The sequence below is a fragment of the Microcaecilia unicolor genome, unplaced genomic scaffold, assembly GCF_901765095.1.
Source record: "Microcaecilia unicolor unplaced genomic scaffold, aMicUni1.1, whole genome shotgun sequence".
In the NCBI taxonomy this organism is placed as follows: Eukaryota; Metazoa; Chordata; class Amphibia; order Gymnophiona; family Siphonopidae; genus Microcaecilia; species Microcaecilia unicolor.
In genome coordinates this window covers 189,109-209,249 of record NW_021963070.1, presented here as the reverse complement: position 1 = coordinate 209,249, position 20,141 = coordinate 189,109, and the positions used below count along the sequence as shown (strand labels likewise).

Genomic DNA, 20,141 nt, shown 5'->3' with positions numbered 1-20,141 from the left:
TTACATTTACCCAGTCAATATCAGGGTAATTGAAATCACCCATTATTATTGTGTTGCCCAGTTTGTTTGCGTCCCTAATTTCCTTTAACATTTCTGCATCCGTGTGTTCATCCTGGCCAGGTGGACGAAAGTACACTCCTATCACTATCCTTTTCCCCTTTACACATGGAATTTTAATCCACAGTGATTCCAAGAAGTGTTTTGTTTCCTGCAGAATTTTCATTTGATTCAAGGCCATCTTTAACATATGCTACCCCTCCACCAATTTGATCCACCCTATCACTACGATATAATTTGTACTCCGGTATGACAGTTTCCCACTGGTTAGCCTCCTTCCACCAGGTCTCAGAGATGCCTATCATATCTAATTTTTCATTTAGTGCAATATATTCTAACTCTCCCACCTTATTTCTTAGGCTCCTGGCATTCGCATATAGACATTTCAAACTATGTTTGTTGCTCCTATTTACATCATGCTTAGTACTTAAGTACATATATAAGTACATAAGCAATGCCACACTGGGAAAAGACCAAGGGTCCATCGAGCCCAGCATCCTGTCCACGACAGCGGCCAATCCAGGCCAAAGGCACCTGGCAAGCTTCCCAAACATTCTATACATGTTATTCCCGGATTTGTGGATTTTTCCCAAGCCCATTTAGCAGTGGTTTATGGACTTGTCCTTTAGGAAACCGTCCAACCCTTTTTTAAACTCTGCCAAGCTAACCGCCTTCACCACGTACTAATTTGCAATCTTTTGTCTGATTTTTATTTTTATTTAGGGACACCTGATCCACTATGGTCTCTTTTGCAACCTCACTATCAGGATACCCTATCTTCCCTGTTTTGGTGATATCTTTGAAAGATACCTTATCCCGAACCATGCGCTTTTGAGCGACTGTTGGTCTTCCCCCCATTTCTAGTTTAAAAGCTGCTCTATCTCCTTTTTAAATGCCAATGCCAGCAGCCTGGTCCCACCCTGGTTAAGGTGGAGCCCATCCTTTCGGAATAGGCTCCCCCTTCCCCAGAATGTTGCCCAGTTCCTAACAAATCTAAAACCCTCCTCCCTACACCATCGTCTCATCCATGCAGTGATTTCAGAAAAGGAAGAAAAGGAGGCAGGGGTTGGAGGGTTGAGAGAATGGACTAAGGGAAGGAGAGGTGGAGGTGACCTGGTTGAGAATTCAAGTTTAATCTTGTGAACCTTATCATGAAAGAGCTCAGCCAGAGTCTGGGGGGAAAGTGAAGGAGGGGCTGGAGGTGAAGGCACTTTGAGGAGAGAGAGTTCAGTGTGGCAAAGAGACGTCGAGGGTTTGAGCCAAGAGAATTTGTCAACTGGATATAATAGTCCAGTTTGGCAAGTAAAAGAGCAGACTGGAAGGAGGTCAGCAAGAATTTGAAATGTATGAAGTCAGCATGGGCACAGGATTTCAGCCAAAGGTGTTCGGCAGAGCGGGCACAGGAACGTAGGTAGCGGATTCTAGAGGTCAGCCAAGGCTGGGGTTTGGTACGTGTACCTCATCAGAGTGACAACTACAAAAAGCACTGCTGTGGCCCAATGCTTAGATGTGATAGGAAGGACATGTGGTGGAGACAGGATGACTGAATGACTGAGGTGTGAAGGAAAGGGTAGGCTAGAGGAAGCACTGTCCCCTGATGGTCATGTGCTAGTGGAGACAGGACAACTGGGAACATCTGAGTGTGAAATGAAGCACAGGCCTGAGGAAGTACTGTATCCAGTGCTGTCTGCACATTACACATAGCAATTATAATGAATAAGGAAGGGTATTCTTTCACAGTACCATAACTTTGAGCTGCAACCTCTTCATGTCTATCTTAAAAATACAGTTAAAGTCATCTTTATCACACTGACTCTTCATTCCAGCCTCCCCCATTATCAGACACATTAATTGTTCCCATTCCAATTGACTTTATAGAAAATCCTCAATTCTTTTTGCTTAGAGCCTCTATACAAGCTTTCTCACCTCTTCATTTCAAGTCTCATGACCCCGGTGCTTTGCTCATTCAGATGAACCCTTCAAGTTCCAATCCACTTTGAAGCATCCTCTGGAAACCACTTTCATTATCAATTGTATCTTGTATATGCTTAGAGCAAAGCTTATTTTACCATCGCGCAACCACTGTCCCTGAATGGTTCATACCCTCGTCTCTTAACTAGTTCTGAGCTTTGCTCCTTCCCACAACACTCAGCGAACCCAGCAGCCGTCTCACCTTCACTATGAAGGAAACGTTATTCTTCCAGTGATGAAGTGTAAAGTTTCGGAGAAGAGAAAACCTGAGGAAAATAATAACATAAAAACATATGACTCAGCTTAATCTGCTGTCCTCACACTCCATCAACATGCCCTATGCTCCCCACCCCTGAGTTCCAAAGAAAATTTCAAAATGGCTACGAGTCCTAAATGCCACTTACCCATACCAGATAAAGAAAAAGAAAGCATACCAGGTCAAAAGACTCAACGGATCTGACCACATTTAAATGTGGAAAACAGGTGGTACATAGACAGAAGGACTCACATGACCAAAAGAAGAACAAGGGGGGCACTGAAAACCCCACCAGTCTTCTCTTCCCTCTTTTACCCCAGCTCACCCTACATTCTTCCTCTCCATGCCAGTCTTCAAGCCTCTCTTCCTTACTCCACAACATCCACAGCCTACACTCTTATCTCTTCCAGCATGATCTATCAGCAGCTTTTGACCATGTGGCCACCTGGAGGGTCTGTCCTCAGCACAGCTCAGGTCTGTCTGCACCTGCTGCTTGTCCTCTACATTAGCACCCTCCACCCCACCGACTGGATCTCACTTGCCTCTGGGCTAGGCGGGAAGGAACAAATAAAAATTGAAGAACAGAACAGCATCTGCTGCCCAGAGATTAAGTGGTTCTTCTCAAGACCAGTGCTCTCTTGGCTGCCAGCTTGGAACACACTGGTACCGAGCTGCCACCGCCCCCCGGAGATATCGTGCATAACTTAGGCTCCGAATGTTCTTTTTATTAGGTTCAGTCAGTGGAAATTCTCATCACTCTTCACAATAGTTACTTCTAATTTATTGTTAGAGGGGCATGGGACATATTACAATAAAACTATTTACTTATTTCTATTTTATATGCAGTTCAGTTTATCTTTACTATCACTGTAAACAAATTTTCAACACACTGTCAGTGTTTGCAAGTTTGTCACAAAAACCTAGAGCCCACCTGGGGGGGTTAACTCTGTGGCCACCTAAAGGGTCTGTCTCAGCACTGCTCAGGTCTGCTACCACCTGCACACGTGCTCTACACTGGCATACCTTTCCACCCACCTGCTGGGTCCCACTTACCTCTAGGTGAGTCTCCCACCCACAAGGTATTTCCTCAGTGGTTTCTAAGGACACTGGGGCCACAATCCCAGGGGTCCCACAGTTCCCAGAAAGCATCCACAGAGCAAAACACAAACCACCAGGATTCTTAATCAGTCCAGGACAGTATAGCCAAATAAACTAATCAGGTTTATTGTCAGAGTAGAACAGTGAACCATATAAAACAGATGGAAAAGAATAGGCAATAACAGATAACTGAATATGGATCAAATATAAATCAAATATAAAACTAAATATTTGTTTACTACCTAAGTACTACCTGTGGAGTTCAGGAACAAGATATAGCTACTCACAGGTTATAAAGTCTGTTCACAGGGTCTCAGGAAAACAGAACCTTCTCTTTCTACTCCCTTATCTGAAACTAAAACATATCTCACAACTTTAAGCTAACAGCTCTTGGCAGGAAAAACTGTCACTTCTGGAACAGCTTTAACAAAAAAGACACTCGCCATCTGCTGGCCAATTAGCTGAAATACATGTCATCAATAAAATAATTAGGAGAAATACATATCAGTAAAATAATACCGTTCATAGGATTAGAAACCCACTGTTTCGTCACACCCCTCCTTTAGTAGTAGTGCTGACTCTAGAACAATACCCCCCACCTTACAAAACATCCCCTGCTTTTCCCCTACCACCTTCTGTCCAGTGCCATTGTCCTCCCAACCCCCTCTCCACATGATATGGAAGGATGTGGGCACACCGATGAAACAGTACGCCCTTATTCATGGTGCCCTTTGCAAGGGCATAGGTCACACACCAGAAATGCTGGCTGATGAGTCAGAAGTTAGCAGCAGAGCTGTGCTGGGAGTGGAAAATGAAGGCAGGAAGAAAACTGAAGAAACATAGTTTGTGGGCCAATCCAGCCATCTCTTCCTGCTGCCATGCAATGCCATTTCTTTGGACTAATGCAGAACAGTCAGCCATTTAACCTGTCACCTCTGCCTCCCATAAGATGCAATGGAGAAACTGGTTTATTTTTGTGAAAAAGGGAGATCATGTTCCTCTCCATTCTCCTCTCGATTTGAGAGTTGACCACAGGTCCTCTCCATAATAGAGTTGGTAAAATTTCTCATACCATAGTATTATAAACTGCAACAATGCCTCCAAGGGAAATCTGGTACAAAAATGTTGAAAATTTTGTACACAGTATTTCAAAAATATTGCATTATCTACACATGTGGTGACTGACTATACAATAATTCCATACCTGGATTAGCTTGCTGTACACCCTGCATATCGACCAGTCCCTTATATCTTGGTTAACTGTACAAAGATTTTGCCTTGAGCTTAGCCACCCATCTACTAATCTCTATTTACTACCTATCTTGTCACCATCTATATCTGCACTTGACCCCTCAGCTGCATAGAAAAGCATCAGCATCATGTCTACATTATTTGAATGTTTTAACGTGTGCTTATTAGGTGTTTCATTGGTATTACACCAACATCGTATTCTATGTTATTTGAATATTCTGTGATTATTAAGTGTTTCATTGGCATTACTGGTTAAAAGATAGAAAACAGAGAGTAGGGTTAAATGGTCAGTATTCACAATGGAGAAGGGTAGATAGTGGGGTTGCCCAGGGCTCTGTGCTGGGACCGCTGCTTTTTAACATATTTATAAATGATCTAGAGATGGGAGTAACTAGTGTGGTAATTAAATTTGCTGATGACACAAAGTTATTCAAAGTTGTTAAATCGCAAGAGGATTGTGAAAAATTACAATAAGGACCTTACGAGACTGGGCATCTAAATGGCAGATGACGTATAATGTGAGCAAGTGCAAAGTGATGCATATGGGAAAGAGGAACCAGAATTATAGCTACATAATGCAAGGTTCCACATTAGGAGCCACTGACCAGGAAAAGGGATCTAGGCGTCATCGTTGATGTTACGTTGAAACCCTCTGCTCAGTGTGTGGCGGCGTCGGCGGCTAAGAAAGCAAGTAGAATGTTAGGTATAATTATGAATTGAATGGAAAACAAAAATGAGGATGTTATAATGCCTTTGTATTGCTCCATGGTGCGACTGCACTTCGAATATTGTGTTCAATTCTGGTCAAAAAAAGATATAGTGGAATTAGAAAAGGTACAGAGAAGGGCAACGAACATGATAAAAGGGGATGGGACGGCTTCCCTATGAGGAAAGGCTGAAGCAACTAGGGCTCTTCAGCTTGGAGAGAAGACAGCCGAGGGGAGATATGATAGGGGTCTATAAAATGAGTAGAGTGGAACAGGTAGACGTGAATCACTTGTTTACTCTTTCCAAAAACACTAGGACTAGGGGGCATGCAATGAAGCTACAAATTGGTACCTTTAAAACGAATCAGAGAAACGTTTTCTTCACTCAATGTGTAAACTCTGGAATTCGCTGCCAGAGAATGAAGTAAAAGTAGTTAGCTTAGCGGGATTTTAAAAAAAAGGTTTGGATGGCTTCCTAAAGGAAACGTCCATAGACCATTATTAAAATGGACTTGGGGAAAATCCACTGCTTATTTCTAGGATAAGCAGCATAAAATGTATTGTACTTTTTTGGGATCTTGCCAGGTACTTGTGACTTGGATTGGCCACTGTTGGAAACAGGATGCTGGGCTTGATGGACCTTTGATCTGCCCCAGTATGGCAATACTTATGAACTTATCCACGTTACTTGAATGTTTTAACGCGTGCTTATTAGGTGTTTCATTGGTATTATGCTGACATCCTATTATATCTCTTACTTGAATGTTCTAATCTGTGCTTACTATGTGTTTCACTGGTATCGTGCCGACATTGGATTATATCCATGTTATTTGAATGTTCTAATGTTGCTTATTTGTTGCATTTGTATCCCACATCCTCCCACCCACTTGCAGGCTCAATGTGGCTCACACAGCACCGCAAAGGCGCTCACAATTCCAGCATGAACACAGCAATGTTGTGGTAGAAGAAGGTTCGCGTGTACAGACACACCAGGGAATCATAGATAGGAAGAGTTATTATATGTCCATTATAGGACCTTCATAAGGAGAGTATTGCGGCTCCCTACAGATGGGAAAATTAGACTCTTACCTTGGTAATTTTCTTTCCTTTAGGTCACAGCAGATGAATCCATTAACTGATGGGTTATATCCGCCTACCAGCAGGTGGAGATAGAGAACACTGAAAAACCACAGTGACCTTGGACGGCTAGCCCCTTCTGCCTTCAGTATATGAAACTTCCAAAGCAGAGTGAGAAAGAAAGGTAAAATAACAAACTTTCCTCACAGTGAACGAACGCCCCAGAGCTGGAGCAATAACCAACAAAGGAGGGACGTTCTCAACCTCCTGCAATAGAACAGAATGTAGAAACTCTGAGAACTGCTCTTCAACTCCTCCCAAGGCGATACAATATCTGCATGAAGGATCTGAACAACAAAAACAAAGCCGGACAGGGAAGGATCATGGATTCATCTGCTGTGACTAAAGGAAACAAAATTACCAATTTAAGAACCTAATTTTCCCTCCCTTGTCATCAACAGCAGATGAATCCATTAACTGATGGGATGTACAAAAGAACTCCCTACGTAGGGTGGGAACAGGCAACTCCGCAAGCAAGCACCTTCGCTCCAAAATGCGCGTCCTGCTTCGCTGCCACATCCAGTCTGTAATGCCGTACAAATGAGAGCTGAGAAGCTCAAGTAGCCGCACGACAGATCTCTTGAAGAGAAAGGACACCCGTTTCAGCCCACGAGGAGGAAATCGCTCTCGTGGAATGCGCTTTAAACACTTCAGGCGGAGACCGTCCTGAAAGTAGATAAGCAGAAAAAATGACTTCCCTGAGCCAACGGGCTATAGTGGCCTTAGACGCCGTACACCCACGTCGAGGACCTGTCAACAATACAAAAAGGTGATCAGAAGTCCTGAAGTCATTTGACATCTGAAGATACTGCAACAGGGCCCTGCGGACATCCAAAAGACGCAATTGCCCAAAGGAATCCGGAAAGTCCTCTCTCGAGAAGGAAGGTAGAAAAATGGGCTCGTTCAGGTGGAACGCTGAAACCACCTTAGGCAGGAAGGAAGGCACTGTACATACCGTACCCCAGACTCCGAGAACTGCAGAAAAGGATCCCGACAGGAAAGCGCCTGGAGCTCAGATACGCGTCTAGCCGATGTCATGGCCACCAAAAACACTGTCTTGAGAGTCACATCCTTCTCAGCAGCTCGCCTAAGCAGCTCGAAAGGCGAACGCTGAAGATCCTTCAACACCAGCCCCAGGTTCCAGGCCGGACACGGCGACCGCACAGGAGGACAGAGGCGAAGCGCCCCTCTGAGAAATTGGACAATGTCCGTATGAGCAGCCAGGGACAAGCCAGAGACTTTCCCTCGGAAGCATGCCAACGCTGCCACCTGAACCCGAAGGGAATTGTAAGCCAGACCTTTTTGTAAACCGTCCTGCAAAAAGTCCAGGACCGACAAGACTGTAGCCCGTGTCGGTGTGATCGCATTTGAAACACACCACGCCTCAAACTTGCACCAGATCCTAGCATAAGCTGCGGAGGTAGAAAGCTTGCGGGCCTGCAAGAGAGTGGAGATGACCTTGTTAAAGTAGCCCTTGTCTCTCAATTGCGCCCTCTCAAGAGCCAGGCCGTAAGACCAAATCGGCAGGTATCCTCCATAGTCACTGGACCCTGAACCAACAGGTTCGGTACCAGAGGCAAAGGAAGTGGAGCCTCCACCAGCATCCGATGGAGATCCGCGTACCACGGACGCCTTGGCCAATCCGGAGTGATGAGAATCACCAATACTCGATGCAGTCGAATCCGCAGAAGGACTCGCCCTATCAAGGGCCAAGGAGGGAACACATATAGAAGGCCCGAGGGCCAGGGTTGAGCCAGAGCATCCAACCCCACCAAGCGAGAATCTCTCCTTCTGCTGAAAAAGCAAAGGACTTTGGCGTTTGCACTGGACGCCATTAGATCCAAACCGGGAGTCCCCCATTTGGCACATATCTGAAGAAACACTTCGTCTGCCAGTTCCCATTCCGCCGGGTCGATTTGATGTCTGCTGAGGAAATCAGCTTGCACGTTGATCTGACCTGCTATGTGAGCTGCAGACAGCAGATGCAAGTGGAGCTCAGCCCAGGGGAAAATCTGAGCAGCCTCTGCGGCCAGGGCCCTGCACTGAGTGCCGCCCTGACGATTGATGTAGGCACTGCTGTCGTGTTGTCCGACAGCACCCGGACAGGAAGCCCCTTCAGGATCTTGTGGAAGGCCAGCAGAACCTGAAATATCGCTCTCAGTTCCAAGAGATTGATGGACCATCCCGCTTCCACGGATGTCTACTGACCCCGAGCATAACTTCCCCAGCAATGAGCTCCCCAGCCCGAAAGGCTGGCATCCGTTATCACCAGGCACCAAGAAGAAAGCGCGAGTTGCATTCCCCGTCGCAGAATCCTGTTGGAGAGCCACCAATCCATTCTTATTATGAAAATGAACTTTCTTTACCTGAATACCTAACCCACTCTGTCTCCTCCACCTTAACTATGTATTTCTATTTTTCCGGAATTGCTGATCACCATTACGGAACAATGTAAGCCACATTGAGCCTGCAAATAGGTGGGAAAATGAGGGATACAAATGCTACAAATAAATACTGTGCCGGGCTGCAGGGAGCCACGTTACTCTGCGTTGGTATTCCTGGGAGATCAGAGACCATTGCTGAAGCAGAGCAATCTGCAGTGGCATCATGTGAGCTCTCGCCCAGGGAACCACCTCCATGGTGGCCGTCATCATCCCCAGGAGCTGAACAAATACTCGAGAAACTGTGAGGGGGTCAGGTGACTTTTGGGAAAATTGATCACCCAGCCCAGAGTCTGAAGGACCGTTATAACTCTGGTCGTGGCGAGTCAGCTCTCATCTGCCGAATCCGCCCTGATGAGCCAGTCGTCGAGATACGGGTGAACTCTGATACCCTCTCGCCTGAGAAAGGTAGCTACCACCACCATCACCTTGGAAAAGGTACGGGGAGCTGTGGCTAGGCCGAAAGGCAAGGTCCAAAACTGGTAATGTTGGCCCAAAAACTGCAAACCGGAGAAACCACTGATGCAGAGGCCAAATAGGAATGTGCAAATACACTTCCTTGAGGTCCAGAGACGTGAGAAACTCTCCTGGCTGTACCGCCGCAATGACAGAGCACAGGGTTTCCATGCAAAAGTGTCACACTCTTAGGGCCTTGATGACCCTTCGTAAGTTGAGGATCGGTCTTGAAAGACCCGCCTTTACGAGGGACCACAAAGTAAATGGAGTAGTGACCGCAGCCACGTTTGGCGGGAGGCACCGGAATCACCACTCCAAGGTGCAGCAAGACTTGCAAGGTCTCCTCTACCGCCACCCATTTGACGGCAGTGCTGCATCGGGACTCCATAAAAGCGTCTGTCACCGGGGCACCGAATTCCAATCAGTAGCCTTCTCTGATCAGGTCCAGGACCCACTGATCTGAAGAAATCTTGGTCCACTCCTCGATGAAGCGGGAAAGACAACCCCCTACTGCAGGAATCGACGAGTGGACCGGCATCCCATCATTGTGGAGGACGCCCCTGAACCCCTGGCCGTTGGCCGGCCGCTGCGGAACGTTTGTCCAAGCGAAAGGAGTTCCTCTGCTGAAAACGGGCACGTTGAGAAAACCCAGCAGAGCGCCCCAGGCGATACCTGCGAGCTTCACGGAAACATGGCCTGGAAGAGGAGGGAAAAACAGAGCTTTTGGAAGAAGGCCGCGGCCTATCCTCAGGCAACCGCTGGGACTTAGAGTCCCCCAGGTCTTTAACAATCTTCTCCAATTCCTCGCCAAATAACAGAAAGCCCCGAAAGGGTAACCTTACCAGCCTCTGCTTAGAGGCCATGTCAGCCACCCAATGCCTCAGCCAAAGAAGGCGGCAGGCAACAGCCACCACAGACATCTGCTTAACCGAAGCTCTGACCAGATCATAAAGGGCATCAGCCAAAAAAGACAAGACAGACTCCATACGCAGGCCAACCTCAGAGAGGGAACCCGCACCATCCTCGGGCAAATTACCTGCCTGCTGTAACCAGGAAAGGCAGGCATGGGCTGCATAAGAACTGCAAATCACCGCCCTTAAGGAAAGGCCTGAGATTTCAAAGGACCGCTTCAACACGGCTTCTAGCCGCCGGTCCTGCATATCTTTCAAAGCGACTCCTCCCTCCACCGGGAAAGTGGTCTTTTTAGTCACGGCCGTGACCAACGCATACACTTTAGGCATCCCCAAAGGGGCCAAGTGATCCTCACTCAGAGGGTAAAGCTGACCCATAGCCCTGGCAACTTTCAAAGGCCCATCAGTGTCAGAACTGAGCAGAAATAAGCTCTTGGATGGAGTTATGCACAGGAAAAGCCCGAGAAGGCTTCTTAGTACTAGCCATCCTAGGATTAACAGAGGAGGCATGACCCTCCGCCAGATCTTCAATAGAAAGGACCTGCAAGGCGTCAGAAATGAGTGCTGGCAGCTCGTCGCGGTGGAAAATTCATACCGCTTTAGGATCATCCAAATCCTGTGGCAAACAGGGACCCTCATCTGGATCATCTGTCCATGAGGGCCTACCAGACTCCTCAGACGCCCCACAGCCTGACCAGAGGGGGGAAAAGGGAGAGACGCCACTCTCAGACAGGGAATTTACTACGTTTAGCGCCAGCCCAACACTGGGGGAGAAGAAGGAAACTCAGCAGCCAAAACTGGACTATCAAAACCTGGAGGGAATCCAGTCCGCAACGTAGTGTCAGATACCTCCGGCAGAGTCCTTTTTAACATAAAGGCCTTATGCATTAGCAGCACAAATTCAGGAGAGAAAAACTCACCCTGGCCCTCCGCCCTTTAATTAGGAGAAGCGGAGAAAAGAGCTCCTCTAGCAGCCTCGGAACGAGGCGTCCCCCTGCACTCAGACTCCTCCGCAACCGTGAGGGTCATGCGGCTCGCCATGCCCGTACTAGCACGAGCGTCTAAGGAGAACGTACTGCAAAGCCCCGCTGCTGACCTGCGTTTACCACAGCGGGAGCAGCGCTTAACGTTTTCAGCAGCCATTGTCCAACCGGACGGAGATATAGAAATAAAATGGCGGCTTCGCACCAAAACTTACCCCGCACAGAGCGCTGTCCGCGGGAACCTCCCCGGAGGAGCTGGGCACCACTCTCACCTCAAAAGACCGAGTCAACGAGCTCTGGTCAAGCTGCACAGAACCAGAATCTCTGGAGAAAGCCTCAGAATCAGCAACGCTGAAAAAGCGCGCCTTTTTTTTTTTTTTAAACACTGTGAGGAAAGTTGGAGGCAGGCAGCAACAGAGGGCCTCCGGGAGGAGGGGGGATGGGGTAAGGCAGGGACAGGGAACAAAACCAAGTATGCCTTCAAAGTGGGCACCATCAGCCACAACACCCCCGCTCTACTGGCAAAGCACAGGAGCCACCCCAGACAGAAATCCAGGAGCTCATCAAGCGACGTCCACACCTGCTGGGAGATAGAGATATACTGAAGGCAGAAGGGGCTAGCCGTCCAAGGTCACTGTGGTTTTTCAGTGTTCTCTATCTCCACCTGCTGGTAGACAGATATAACCCATCAGTTAATGGATTCATCTGCTGTTGATGACAAGGAAGAAATACTTCAAGACTTGTACATCCATTTGGTCAACTCCTAATTCAGTTAGACCAACTAAACGAAATTCAGATAATAAATATTGTTTCCCATCATAAAGGTCTGGCTCCTCCCTGCCCTGTCCAACATTCCCTAGCTTCTCTCTGCCCAGGCTCCACCCCCCTCCCCCCCCTCCCGCATAGCAGTCTCACTCCTCAATTTAGTTTGAACCCCTCCCTAACCCATGCTCCCCATCAGGTTTAAACGACCCACAGCACTAGCAGCTATGGCAGTTCCTTTTCAACTCATCACCTCCACTACCAGGGACCCCTTTTCTCAACTGTTGCAAAATAACCCTGCCTGCTCCCCTTCAGCTACAGCTAGAAAATGAACCAAAATCTCTGGCCCTCCACATGCTAAGCCAAAACCAGAAGAGAAGCCCAGAGTGCTCCCCCTTCCCCCATATCTCTGACAAACTGAGCTCCAGGTCTGCCATCCGCCCCATGACAAACAGGGCTCTTATTTATGTTAAACGGGCTTCTTTACTCTAAGCTGTTTTTTTCTCCTTGGGGAAAACCCCAGAACTTTTCCTTATCTAGTATATGCAGTAGATGTTCAGTCCAGGATCAACTTCATTATACACTCACAGGAACTGAAAGTGTTCATCTACTACTGCCCCAAGCCACTGACAATGAGCCGTGCTTACAGCCATGAGCGCTCAGCACCTGAGAACAGTAGAAAACCTGTGAAGACTAACACCAATCCTGTGTTGAAAATGGCAGGGTAAAACACATTACTGTTAACTGTAAAAACCCACCTTTTTAATTCTGCTTGCTTATGCAGTTTTTAAATCTTTTTGCATTCACTGTATGTCCTTGTTAATGCACTTTGTATTTTTTTTTTTTAACACAGTTTGAAATCTGATGAATGTTCCCAGTATTTTTGTGGAGTGACCTGCACATACATTTCTCAGCACTGAGTAACTGGCTTATGTGGCATCGTCAGGTGCCGAAAAAAATTCACAGGACATATTGTGGGCAGGTATCTGCAGAAGCAGCACTGGGAGGTTGCAGGATAGGTGCAGCTGAGACCTGGACGCTGAATTAGCCAAGGTTTAACCCCTGGTGAGTGTAAGAAGCAGAATGAAGGCATTACATGGCACTCCCGCACATTCACCTGCAGCCAGGAGGGCATAAACCGAGAACACTTACATTTCACAAGACTGTCTAGAAAGCAACAGAAAAATGTTAACAGGATGTGAAAATCTAGTTCTCACCGATTCTCAATGAGCCACTGTGCTGTGCTGCGGACTTTCTTCTCAACCTGTGGCAGCTGCTTTCTCCCAGGTTCCAGCCAACAAAAGCCGAGAGACGCATCCTGCCACAGCAACGGGTCAACCGCAGCAATGTGCCACATCCGGCACACCTGAGACGCCCTGCAGTACACAGAATGAAAGTCACTGCAGAGTCTAACACCTGCGATACCAGGCAATGTACACAGAGAGGTCAATCACTACAAAGTCTAGTTTAGTGTCTAACACCTGAAACACCCTGCAGTACAGACACAGCAGTCACACAAGAGTAACACCTGAAACACCCTGCAGTAGACACAGCAGTCACACTACAGAGTAACATCTGAAACACCCCACAGCAGTCAGTCACTACAGAGTAACACCTGAAACACCCTGCAGTACACACACAGCAGTCAGTTACTACAGAGTAACACCTGAAACACCCTGCAGTACACACACAGCAGTCAGTTACTACAGAGTAACACCCGAAACACCCCGCAGTACACACACAGCAGTCACTACAGTTACACCCGAAACACACCGCAGTACACACACAGCAGTCACTACAGTTACACCCGAAACACCCCGCAGTACACACACAGCAGTCACTACAGAGTAACACCCGAAACACCCCGCAGTACACACACAGCAGTCACTACAGAGTAACACCCGAAACACCCCGCAGTACACACACAGCAGTCACTACAGAGTAACACCCGAAACACCCCACAGTCACACTACAGAGTAACACCTGAAACACCCCACAGTATACATACAGCAGTCAGTCACTAGAGTAATACCAGAAACATCCCACCGTACACACACAGCAGTCACACCCCACAGTACATACACAGCAGTCACTATAGAGTAATACACAAAACACCCTACAGTACACACTTAGCACTAGGTCAGTCACTAACACCTGAAACACCACACAGTACATACACAGCAGGCAGTCACTAACACCTGAAACACCACACAGTACATACACAGCAGGCAGTCACTAACACCTGAAACACCACACAGTACATACACAGCAGGCAGTCACTAACACCTGAAACACCACACAGTACATACACAGCAGGCAGTCACTACAGAGTAACACCTGTAATACCAAGAAATGTACACAGTGATCAGACTATGGCAGTCTCACACCCAGCTGTACATACACAGCAGTCAGTCACTACAGAGTAACACCCGAAACACCCCGCAGTACATACACAGCAGTCAGTGACTACAGAGTAACACCTGAAACACCCCGCAGTACATACACAGCAGTCAGTGACTACAGAGTAACACCTGAAACACCCTGCAGTATATGCACAGCAGTCAGTCACTACAGAGTAACACCCAAAACACTCCGCAGTACACACATAGAAGTCAGTCAGTCACTACAGAATTACACCCGAAATACCAGGAAATGTACACAGTGATCAGACTATGGCAGTCTCACACCTAATACCCAAGTAACATACGCAGTGGTCAGATAGCAGAATATCACACCTTGGATGCCAGTAACACATCCCAAAGTCACAGCACAGACTCACACCTCCAAGACTAAGAGGAGGGCAAGAATAAACAGAAATACTAGAAAGCAACAAGGCAAACGATCTGCAAAATCCAACGTGGAAAACAAACCAGCAGATCAGTATAATATCCAAAAAGACTTTGAGGATACCGTGTATGAAACAAATGCCCATTTGTTTCATACACAGTATCCTCAATAAAGTCTTTTTGGATATTAAACAGAAATACTAAACACCCTTCTGTCTGGTAATCACTTGAGAGGTCTGGAAATAGACTGATTGTTGTCAAGGGTGTTTATGGCAGTAGGATAGATGCTCCACTATTTTTGGAAAGAACTGGTGTGGAACTAGAAAAACTATTAGCAGGTAAAGTTACAGAGCTACAAAGTAAACCATCCTAACACTTTAAAGGAACCCAAAGGCACTTGGTGGATCTACTGGCCAGAGTATGAGTGACTGGATGGGGAACAAGGAGTGAGAAACTGAGGGCATGAAGGGGGGAGGGGGGGCAAGAGTGTGCAACCAAGTGAGGGCACGAAGGGGGAGGAGACTAGCGTGAACATAAGAACAGCCATATTGGGTAAGACCAATAGTCCATCTACTGTAGCACAATTTCCTGCTTCCAACAGTGGCCATTCCAGATCACAAATACCTGGCAGAAACCCAATTAGTAGCAACATTCCATGCTACCAATCCCAGGGCAAGCAGTGGTTTCCCCCATGTCCATCTCAATAACAGACTATGAGATTTTCCTCCGGGAACTTGTCAAAACCTTTTTTAAACCCAGATATACTAACAGCTGTTACCACATCCTCCTGCAGTGAGTTCCAGAGCTAACTATTCTTTGAGTGAAAAAATATTTCCTCATATTTGTTTTAAAAGTATTTCCATGTAATTTCATTAAGAGTCCTATGGTCTTTGTACTTTTTGAAAGAGTGATAATCGATTCACTTTAACCCATTCTACACCACTCAGGATTTTGTAGACTTCAATCATATCCTCTTCTCAGCCGTCTCATATGGGAGGAAATTCATCCCCTTTATCATTTTCATTTCTCTTCTTTGGACCTTTTCTAAATTCCACTATATCTTTTTGGAGATACGGTGACCAGAACTGAATGCAGTATTCAGGGTGAGATCGCATCATAGAGTGATGCAGAGGCATTATAATATTCTTGGTCTTATTTACCATCTCTTTTCTAATAATTCCTAGCATCCTGTTTGCTTTTTTGACTGCCACCACTGCACACTGGGAAGAAAATGTCAGCGTATCGTCTACATTGAAACCTAGATCTTTTTCTTGAATGCCAGTTATACGAACAACCTGATTGACCTCCCAATTAGAAATACAACAATGTCATCGCGAACATACCTCAATCTACACCTCCCAAACTGCAGAGGTGTCAAGTACAAAACATACTATGCATCCAGTTTCTCCTTTCTGGGTAGCCAACTGTCCCAAGACCCATCCGAGCTATTAATAACTATTTACCTTTCAGGAAAATGTTAAAGTCCCATTTTTTCAAGCAAGTTTACCCTAATGGACCAGCTTAATTCCACCAGATCACCTACAATACTCCTGCTAAGTCGTCGACGCTTACTCTGACCCCAATGTTATACTCAATCCCTCATCTTCTTCCCTCCATCCTTTACCATTTCCCTCCCATTCTCCTTCCCTTTCACCTATCATATCCTTGTCTACCTTCCCTATTCTAGTTCATTACATTCTTTTCACATGTCCTTTGTAATGCCTTTCATAATGTAAGTAGTTGTGATCATCACAATTTATAATACTGTTCCTACATTTCCTTGTTTTTACTGTATTCTTTACCATGCAAGATGCTTTCTTTTACTATGTAAGCTGCATTGGACCTGCTGTATGTGGGAAAGAGTGGGGTACAAATGTAATAAATAAATAAAGTGGACCCTAGAATCAGGTAACTATGATTTGTATTATTCTTTCCAACGTGCATCACTTTGCATTTGTCCACATTAAATTTCTTCTAACAGTTGGATGCCCAGTGTTCCAGTTTCCTTCCTGCAATTTTTCAAAATCCGCATGGTTTGACAACCTTGAATAGTTTTGTGTCATCTGCAAATTTAATCACCTTACTTGTCGTTCCGTTTTCCAGATCATTTATACATATGTTAAATAGCACTGGTCCCAGTACAGATCCCTGCGGCACTCCACTATTCACCCTCCTCCATTAAGAAAAATGGCCATTTAACTCTACCCTTTGTTTTCTGTCCAATTACCAATTCCTAATCCATAAAAAGACATTGCCTCCTACCCCATGACTTTTTAATTTTCTCAGGAGTGTCTCATGAGGAAATCTTTCAGATGCTTTCTGAAAATCTAGACACACTACATCAACAGGCTAACCTTTATCCACATATTTACACTTTCAAAGAAATTAACCAAATTAGTGAGGCAAGATTTCACTTGGCTGAACCCATGCCGACTCTGTCCCATTGAACCATGTTTGTATGTTCCGTAATTTTCTTCTTTATAAATAGTCTCCACTATTTTCCTCGGCACTGAAGTCAGGCTTACCAGTCTGTAATTTCCCAGATCACCCCTGAAACACTTTTTAAAAATCAGCGTTACATTGGCCACCCTCCAATCTTCAGATACTAAGGACGATTTTAACGTCTAAATGGCAGATGACTTTCAATCTGAGCAAGTGCAAGTGATTCATATGGGAAAGAGGAAACCGAACTATAGCTACATAATGCAAGGTTCCACATTAGGAGTCACGAACCAAGAAAGGGATCTCGGCGGCAGCGTTGATGATACGTTGAAATCCTCTGCTCAGTGTGTGGTGGCTAAGAAAGCAAATAGAACGTTAGGTATTATTAGGAAAGGAATAGAAAACAAAAGTGAGGACGTTATAATGCCGTTGTATCGGTCCATGGAGAGACATCACCTCAAATATTGTGTTCAATTCTGGTCGCCATATCTCTTAAAAGATATAGTGGAATTGGAAAAGGTACAGAGAAGAGCGATGAAAATGATAAAGGGGATGGGACGACTTTCCTATGAGGTAAGGCTGAAGCATCTAGGGCTCTTCAGCTTGGAGAAAAGATGGCTGAGGGGAGGTATGATAGAGGTCTATAAAATAATGAGTGGAGTGGAACGGGTAGATGTGAATCGTTTGTTTACTCTTTCCAAACATACTAGGACTAGGGGTCATGCAATGAAGCTAAAAGCAGCAAATTTAATACGAATCAGAGAAAATATTTCTTCACTCAACGTATAATTAAACTCTGGAATTTGTTGCCAGAGAATGTTGTAAAGGTAGAAGGTTTAAAAGAGGTCTGGACGGCTTCCTAAAGGAAAAGTCCACAGACCATTACTAAATTGACTTGGGGAAAATCCACTGCTTATGTCTGGGATAAGCAGCATAAAATGTATTGAACTTTTTCAGGATCTTGCCAGGTATTTGTGACTTGGATTGGCCACTGTTGGATACAGGAAAATGGGCTTCATGGACCTTTGGTCTGTCCCAGTGTGGCAATACTTATGTACTTATGGTTTCAGATCACTAACAACAGATCAGCAATTTCATTTTTGAGTTCATTATCCTGTGGTATTTGCCATCCGGTCCAGTTGATTTATCACAGTATAACTTGTTGATTTGGCTCAGTATGCCTTTCAGGTTCACAAAGATTTCTTTCAGTTCCTCCGAATCATCACCGTTGAAAACCATTTCCGGTACAGGTAGATCTCTTACATCTTCTTCCGTAAATACCAAAGGAAGAATTCATTCAATCTCTCTGCTATGGCCTTGTCCTCCCTGAGTGACCCTTTTGCTCCTTCATGATCTAACAGTCCCACAGATTCCATTCACAGGCTTTCTGCTTCTGATGTACCTAAAAAAGGTGTTTTTGTCTCCGTGGTTTTTCTTTATATACTCTTTTAGCCTTCTTTAGCAATGCTTTGCATCCAGCTTGACACTGCTTATGTTGCTTCTTATTTTCTTCATTCTGATAATTTTTCCATTCTTTGAAGGATGCTCTTTTAGCTCTAATAGCCTCTTTCACTTCACTATTTAACCATGCTGGCTGTCGTTTGCTCTTCTTTCCACCTTTAATATGTGGAATACATCTGATCTGGGCTTCAAAGATGGTATTTTTAAACAAATTCCATGCCTCATTTACATTTCTAACCTTTGCGGCTGACCCTTTCAGCTTATTTTTAACCATTTTCCTCATTTTGTCATAGTCAATTAAATGCTGCTACTGTAGATTTCTTTAGTGACTTCACTTCCAGATAGCAGCACAAATTTGATCATGTTATGATCACTGTTTCCCAGGGGATCCAACACAGTTACCTCTCGTACCATTCCCTGCATTCCATCAAGAACTAGATCTATAATAGCTCCCCCTCTTGTTGATTTGTGGACCAGTTGCTCCAAGCAGCAGTCATTTATTACATCCAAGAATTTTACATCCCCAACGCTCCCTGATGTAATTTATCCACTCAATATTGGGATAATTGAAATCACCCATTATTATAATGTTGCCCAATTTGCCAGCTTTCCTAATTTTTTTTTTTTATAATTCTCTTTTATTATCAATCTTTATGAACAGGTATACAGAGATAACAACTTTCATATCTATTGCAATTTATTTATTTGTTGCATTTATATCCCACATTTTCCCACCTATTTGCAGGCTCAATGTGGCTTACATAGTACCATAAAGGCATTCGCCAAGTCCAATAGAGAAACAAATACAATGTGACATTGTGGTCGAATAAGGCATTCGCCAAGTCCGGAAGAGAAACAAATACAAGGTGACATTGTGGTCGAATAAGGTATTCGCCAAGTCCGGAAGAGAAACAAATACAAGGTGACATTGTGGTCGAATAAGGTATTCGCCAAGTCCGGAAGAGAAACAAATACAAGGTGACATTGTGGTCGAATAAGGTATATGTGTGTCAGGTACAATGGGGGTTGAGGAGAAGAAAGGTTATATAGTGTCCATTTCGATCTTTGGTTTTGCTGTGTTGCAGAGTGTAGGTATCTATGTTGGGTTGATGGGGTATGCCTGTTTGAATAGGTAGGTTTTTAGTGATTTCCTGAAGTTTAGGTGGTCGTAGGTTGTTTTCACAGCTTTTGACAATGCGTTCCATAGTTGTGTGCTTATATAGGAGAAGCTGGATGCGTAGGTTGCTTTGTATTTGAGTCCTTTGCAGCTTGGGTAGTGGAGGTTTAGGTATTTTCGAGATGAATTGGTTATGTTTCTGATTGGTAGGTCAATGAGGTTTGGCATGTATCCTGGGACTTGGCCGTGGATAGTTCTGTGGACCAATATTACCATACCATATGTCCTCCCCCCCCCCCATTGTA

General features: G+C 45.3%; 1 protein-coding gene across 1 annotated transcript in view; it reads right to left on the bottom strand.

Annotated features, from left to right (window-relative positions):
- LOC115458883 (F-box/LRR-repeat protein 6-like) overlaps positions 1-20,141 on the bottom strand; it is a 44,757-nt gene that overhangs the window by 15,159 nt on the left and 9,457 nt on the right. Inside the window, exons 2-3 of the mRNA XM_030188719.1 lie at positions 13,248-13,406; positions 2,231-2,294 (exon numbers count right to left, since the gene is read on the bottom strand). Coding sequence (XP_030044579.1) covers positions 2,231-2,294; positions 13,248-13,406 — 223 coding nt within the window. The remainder of the gene's footprint in view (positions 1-2,230; positions 2,295-13,247; positions 13,407-20,141) is intronic.